General features: G+C 38.0%; 1 protein-coding gene across 4 annotated transcripts in view; it reads left to right on the plus strand.

Annotated features, from left to right (window-relative positions):
• COL12A1 (collagen type XII alpha 1 chain) overlaps positions 1 to 6,448 on the plus strand; it is a 154,475-nt gene extending 148,027 nt beyond the window's left edge. For 2 of the 4 annotated variants that reach the window (XM_087718858.1, XM_087718859.1), the window contains exons 64-66: positions 87 to 155; positions 1,591 to 1,761; positions 3,636 to 4,365. In XM_087718858.1, coding sequence (XP_087574984.1) covers positions 87 to 155; positions 1,591 to 1,761; positions 3,636 to 3,646 — 251 coding nt within the window. In that variant the 3' untranslated portion in view covers positions 3,647 to 4,365. Of the gene's footprint in view, positions 1 to 86; positions 156 to 1,590; positions 1,762 to 2,397; positions 2,900 to 3,635; positions 4,366 to 5,370 lie in introns of those variants that run through there. The other 2 variants (XM_087718861.1, XM_087718860.1) reach the window with 2 other exon arrangements.
• Positions 6,449 to 6,972: the final 524 nt, after the last annotated feature.

The raw sequence follows: 6,972 nt of genomic DNA on the forward strand, positions 1-6,972 counted from the left end.
TCGGCGTTAGATATTTCCTGAGAAATATCTAACACTGGCACTTCTGTGACTCTGCTCGAATATATTTTCTGTTTGGTCTGCTTTAGGACTGCCTGGAGAGAAAGGCGAAAGAGGAATTGGAATACAAGGACCAAGAGGTTTGCCAGGGTCACCAGGTGGGTTATAAGAGTCATATATACTCTTTAAAATAATGATATGCACTATCACATGCTTGAAATTTTTATTCAGCCTGATGTTGTTCATCCTCCTTAACTCCACACATCAGCTGAAATTACTAAGTAAATATTTGAGAAATTCCATAGTAGAGGTTGGCTTTTATTTGTAGTACTTCCTTCTCTCCATGTACAAAGTTGCAGGGCTCTCGCACAGATCGCAACAGTCACTCACGCCCTCATGACCTCAAGACTGGACTACTGCAATGTGCTCTACATGGGGCAGCCCTTGAAGAGTATTCGGAGACTTCAACTCGTCCAGAACGCAGCTGCGCGAGCGATTGTGGGTGCACCTCGGTACACCCACGTTATACCTATCCTCCGCGAGCTGCACTGGTTACCGATCAGTCTCCGGATACGCTTCAAGGTGCTAGTCGTAACTTATAAAGCCGTTCATGGTATTGGATCTGGGTACTTGAGAGACCGCCTGCTGCCAATTACCTCCCACAGACCCATTAGATCTCACAGGGTTGGCCTCCTCCGGGTGCCATCTACCAGCCAATGCCATCTGGCTATTACCCGGGGGAGGGCCTTCTCTGTGGCAGCTCTGGCCCTCTGGAATGAACTCCCCGCAGGGATTCGGACCCTCACCTCTCTCCAGGCCTTCCGAAAAGCCGTCAAAACCTGGCTTTGCCTGCAGGCCTGGGGGTGATGAGTTCCCTCCCCTCTCAACATGTATGCGAATGTTGTTTACTTTTATTATTTGTATTTTGTTTTTTTTATGTTCCCCTTTTCCCCCTTGAATTGTTCGCCGCCCTGAGTCCTCCCGGAGAAGGGCGGCATACAAATAATAAAATTCTATTCTATTCTATTCATGGTGCTGTCACGGTGGCTACTTTTGCTATTAATATAGTTTGGGTATTTACTTAGATTTTGGCAGGTTTAGTTAGATTCTGTCTCATTGCTTCTGTCTTCAATTTACTGTTGAATGTTCATGACTAAGTCCACAATAAGCCCACAACAATTTCTACCTTCATTTTACGAAAACTTTTCTTTTAACCATGAACATAAACTGTTCCAAAGAAAATATTATCTACTATTTTCTAAAGCTACAGAGGAGTAGCAAAATTAAAGTAATCTTACGTTTTAATTGAAATTGACACAGAAGTTGCTTCCCTGTGTAATCCACTAAGCTCAATCGGGCCAGAACATTTTTCTATGACTAAACATCGTAAAATCAGGGAAACATCTAGGGATGAGTTAAGTTTTGAGTTTCCAGTGGTTGTTTCATTAACACCATACGTAGAAACCAAATGGAAACATTCCTTAACTATGTGCTTTGAGTGTAATCTAGTTTTTAATTTTGCCAACCACTTTAACTAAACGGCCTCGCATTGAATTTATTGATACAATACCTTCCTTTTCATTGTACAATTAGGTCCACAAGGAGAATCCAGAATGGGGCCCCCAGGTTCTACAGGTTCCCGAGGCCCACCTGGCCCACCTGGCCGACCTGGGAATGGTGGAATCAGAGGGCCTCCTGGCTCCCCTGGATACTGTGACTCATCCCTGTGCGCTAGCATTGCTTACAATGGTCAAGGATACCCAGGTAGGTTATTGAGAATTTAAATATCATTGAATACTTCAATAAAAGCTTGTTCGGCGTGAATAAGAGCCAAGGTGGCGCAGTGGTTAAATGCAGCACTGCAGGCTACTGCTAGATCAGCAGTTCAGCGGTTCAAATCTCACCGGCTCAGGGTTGACTCAGCCTTCCATCCTTCCGAGGTGGGTAAAATGAGGACCCAGATTGTTGGGGGCAATATGCTGACTCTCTGTAAACCGCTTAGAGAGGACTGAAAGGCCTATGAAGCGGTATATAAGTCTACTGCTATTGCTATATAATTTTATATAGTGAACAGTTGTAATAAAAGTAGAGTTAATTAGAAATTAAAACCCAACTATAACTCAACGGCTGAACAATGTAAGCTTTCAGATTCAATCAGATTTAGGAATATTTGTTGTGATTCTCATGTTTATAGAATTTCTCCTGTTTTTGAAAGTAGATTTGTTCCAGTTTGAAGTGTCAGTTTTACTTTAAAGAAAAAAGTCATTTATATACTTTAATTTATTTTTAATGTTTAAAGTGATAGGATAAGGCACATTGCTCTTAGGACATAATTGACCATTTTCCCTTCTTCTTCCTGTTTTCCTTCTCCATCAAACTACTCCTGTACTTCTGAACAAGGTTGACCATTCGTCTAAAGTATAAAGAACAGAGTTTGCCATTTCTGCGTTCATCTTTCTGATTCGTGATGGGATTATCTATACAAAATTAGTACCTGAAACCTAATTTTCCACTTCAAATGTCATTTTGTGATACAGTGCAGACAAGAAGGCAAGGGAGGGCATGGGAAGTCATTATTTGCACTGTTGTCAAATTCAATGGAATCTATTATATTGGTCTATTATACAAATTTCTTCTGAGAAGAGTCAGTTTGAGGCAATGAATGGTCAAAGGAACCTAAATGCTGGATATTTGTGACCGCAGGATACCAAATTACTCGTGACCCGTCAAAAGCGCGGACGACAAAAGCGCGATCGACAAAATCGCGCCTTTGACATCATCACAGCGCGACGAAAAAGATCGAAAAATTCAAATAAAAATTAATAAAAATTAAATTAAAGCAAGCCGATTCACATAAAGGTAAGGGTTAGGGTTAGGGTTAGGGTTAGGTTAAGGGTTAGGGTTAGCTTTAGAGCGTTAGCGTTAGCGTTAGGGTTAGGTTAAGGGTTAGCGTTAGGTTTTTCGTTACTTTAACGGTTAGGTTTAGGGTTAGGTTTAGGGTTAGGTTAAGAGTTAGGTTTAGGGTTAGGTTTAGGGTTAGGTTTGGGGGGGTTAGGGGAAGGTTTTAGCTTTATTTTTACATTTTTTGAACTTTTTCGTCACGCTGTGATGACGTCACAGCGCGCTTTTGTCGAGCGCGATTTTGTCCTACGCGCTTTTGTGGTGGAACCCAAATTACTAAACTGGGAAAGGTCATAACCAGTGACCATGCCATATATTTAAGGCCTCTTCAAGAAAAGATTCCAGACCCTTAATATTGATCACCAATTTGTTGTGTGCACTGTAGCACCTTATACATGATATTGCTGTTTGTTACGTTGTTTGCATGTATCCGTGAATATATATAGATATATATATATATATATGTACACACAAAAGTTCATAGTATTGATGGGTAGATCAAATTCAATAGAATAAGCCATAATGCAAAATTTGCACACTATCAACAATTGAATGAGAAATAAATGGAAAATAATACTGAAGTGCTACTCTTTCAAAAAAAAAATCTGGCATATATATATATATATATATATATAGATAGATATGCATACAATTTAACTCTCGTGGATGTAGCGAATGAAAAACAGTTTTGCACATAGCTGTTCAACCCTGAAAACTAAATCTTTGACCTATTTCAGGTTCCGGCTAACAAATTTTCTATGCCGCCAGTGCTGCTTACAGTTTCAATTTCCATGAAAATCCTGTTTCTGAGATGTTTGTGCACGTTCTAACTTGGACCTGAATCTGTATGGTTATTTCATTATAGATAATGGTTACATAAATAGTGTTGGCCTCATAAGAGGGGAGATGCTCTTTTTTTTTTTAAAGAATGTACTTACTAACAAGCATTTGTGATTGCAGTAAAGGACAATGGCATTTGATAAAGCAAGATAAACTCAATCCCCATATTCTTACTGTCCAATTATATCAAAACCAAGTTACTAGACTGGCAGAGGAGGCTTATAAACTTATTAATGGACATAACACCATAATGCATTTACCTTGGTGAAACAGAAAATTACTGTAAATAATGAACTAATTGTGGCTTGTAAATGATTTGTATGGAATCATGTCCACTAAACCTAGTTTAACATTACTTCCTGCTTTTGCACTCAAACCTCCTGCTGCTGCTTTTTCATTTGTGCCAGCCTAATCTCTTCGGAACTCTCGAAAAATTTCTCTCTATTCTTTGTTAGTCTTTTCTTCATCTTACCTTATTCAGGAAAACTTGAGGGGTTTTCTTTTTGTACATGTAATCTTCTTACAAGGGCTGAAAATATTTTTGATTTTGATTTTCCTGAAAATCTTTGGTGTTCCTCTAACACTAGCTCTTGTTCAGACAGATATGAGGCACATTTGTCAGAAAATAATAGTTACTGAATATTCCCAATAGTGACAACTTGGTGTAAATCTTTGCTACCCCCGTAGGGAACTATTTTGAATAAAACAATGCTACATAATGGAAATTGTCCCTTTTGAACAAAGCATTTATTTTAATAATTGGCTTTCACTTCAGTGAAACTCCTAAAGATCACTTAAGTATACACTAAGTCACCTAAATTTATATGTGTCCCATTGGAATAAGTTACAACTAATAGTGACTAACATAAATCTCAACTGTTTTCACTGGAAATTACTTAAGACGACTTTAGCAAGTTTGTAATATTAACACTTACTTACTTAACCCTGGACCTCAAAATTATTTTATTTTTAGCATCGTATTCCTTAACTCGTACCAATATTCTTTCTGAATTTTTTTCCTCTTCCAAAATGAAATTATTTTGGAGTGATTATTATGTGTGCATTGTGCAAAATCAGCGTTCGGGACTAAACTGCAAAGCAGGACTTTTTTGCTTGCTTGGCATTAAGTCTCTTTGCTCCCTAAGAGATTTAATTCTTGCACAGAACTTTAGATGTGGATGTTGCTATTTCTGTTTAAATTATGCTAATTGGTCATACAAAAAGTTTTCGAAAGGGAACAGAAAAATTTCGTCAACAGACAAAACATGGTGCTTGCCCCCCAGCCACCTGTTTTTGCTGGACACACATAAGAAACTCCAGATTCATGTCAAATGCAAGGGCAGTGCCTCAGTCACAACACCCCTTGTTGAGACCACTATGTGTAGCAGAATTTCTACATTAAATTATTGATTTTAGGATCATTTGTTAGTGGGGTTTTTTGTAAATGAAATCACTTCCAAATAAAAGCCCTGAGAATTGGCTAAAAGAAAAAAGACCAAACCATCCCAGATTTACTAAAACGAAACCATAACCTAATAGCCTGCTTTTAAACTAAGAAAAAGAAATCCTCTCTTGATTCAAAGTCATGTGATAATAACTTTAATGTTCCATTGGACAACTATTTTCAACCAGAGTCCTATGTACCTGACAGTGGACCATATCAGCCTGACATAGCACCAGTGGAACCTGAAAGAAGAGCTGAGGACTATGAGGACTATGGATCTGATATGCACTCACCTGGGTTCCCTGAACACATGCGCTGGAAACGTTCCTTATCAAGAAAAGCAAAAACAAAACCATAAATGTCTTATTTTCTCACTTCTCTCTCTCCCCTCCTCACTCCCCTCTCCCTTTGGGTATTTGTTTTTGTTGTTGCCATTCTCTCATATGTAGATATGCTATTCCACCTACCGTGTTTCCAAGCAGAAGGACCACTTCATCTTCTGAGAATATCTGGCGTATGTGGGAATAGCAATAGATGTTGCTACACATTTCATTCTCTCTCTCTCTCTCTCTCTCTCTTGGAATGCCTGTAATATACCTACGCTTCAGGTGGCTGCGTTAAACCTTAACAAGTGCATCAAAGTGATTGCAAGCCTATGATTCTTTTAATAAATTAAAAATATAACAACCATAAAAACCCCACATTCTTCACAGCTACTATAGCTCAGCAACGAAAGGGCTTGGCCTTATAATTTTCTTCGTCAAATCACTTGCTCGGTAATCCAGTCACTGTTACCAATCTGCAACATCTAATAAAAGAAGAAATGTCTCTTTCCACATAAGCAATTTCTTCTATTTTTGCATATATCTTGCAGGGCATATTCAGCTTTTATGCGTCTCTTTTAACAACCACAAACCTTTAAATAATATAGCTGGCATCCTTGTATCAACTGGATACAATTTTAAAAGAAATAATGGCTTAAATTTTCCTTGTTTTAGAGACCTTAACATTTATGCCAAATTGCAGTCAATCCTGCAGAGATGGAATTGCATGTTTGTGTTGTATATTTAGTTATGGTCCCCCTTTTCTCCAGAATATAATGTTTCATAGTTATCAGAAAAAAAGCAGTTGGAAATTGTTTGCAAGACTATGGATATAGAATTGCTGCTTTTATATTTTAACTGCAAATTGTGAATTTCACTGCCTTATATTATTTATTTCTGAAACAAAAGAGGCATTTTTCAATAAAACTACTGAAAATCTATACAGAGTCTGAGTATTATTGCTGGAAAAAATAGAGATTTCCGAGGTTTTATTGTCATGGGAAATTAATCACCTGAAACATTGAACTGTATTTCTCTCTGCATGTGTGAGTGTACACATCTATACACACACATATATACCATATTGAAGTTTAAAATGCTGAACGAGGAGCACTTTATTTTTAAAAACATTTTCCCCGCTCTGAAAGTTTAGTTTATGACCTTGTTGTATGGAAGCTTCCATAGCAAAATGAACAGAAATCCCCAAATTTAGAAAACTCCATGTACATTTTTCAAATGATCTGTAATCTCATTAGTTCAATATCCGGTAGAGTTTCCAGATTTTTTCAGACCAATGGTGCCTTTTTAAAAATGGGGGGGGGGGGGACAGGGGAGAGAACAAAACGAGCAATAAAAGTGGAAATACAACATAATAGTAAGGTGACCAGATTTTAACATTGGTAAAGCGGGATACCATTGACCGTGTGTGTGTGTGTGTTCTTGATTAAAAATTTGGTCTTTGATAAT

Source organism: Thamnophis sirtalis, unplaced genomic scaffold (assembly GCF_051295495.1).
Source record: "Thamnophis sirtalis isolate CommonGarterSnake01/CBP01778 unplaced genomic scaffold, rThaSir2_p1.2 scaffold_6, whole genome shotgun sequence".
In the NCBI taxonomy this organism is placed as follows: domain Eukaryota; kingdom Metazoa; phylum Chordata; class Lepidosauria; order Squamata; family Natricidae; genus Thamnophis; species Thamnophis sirtalis.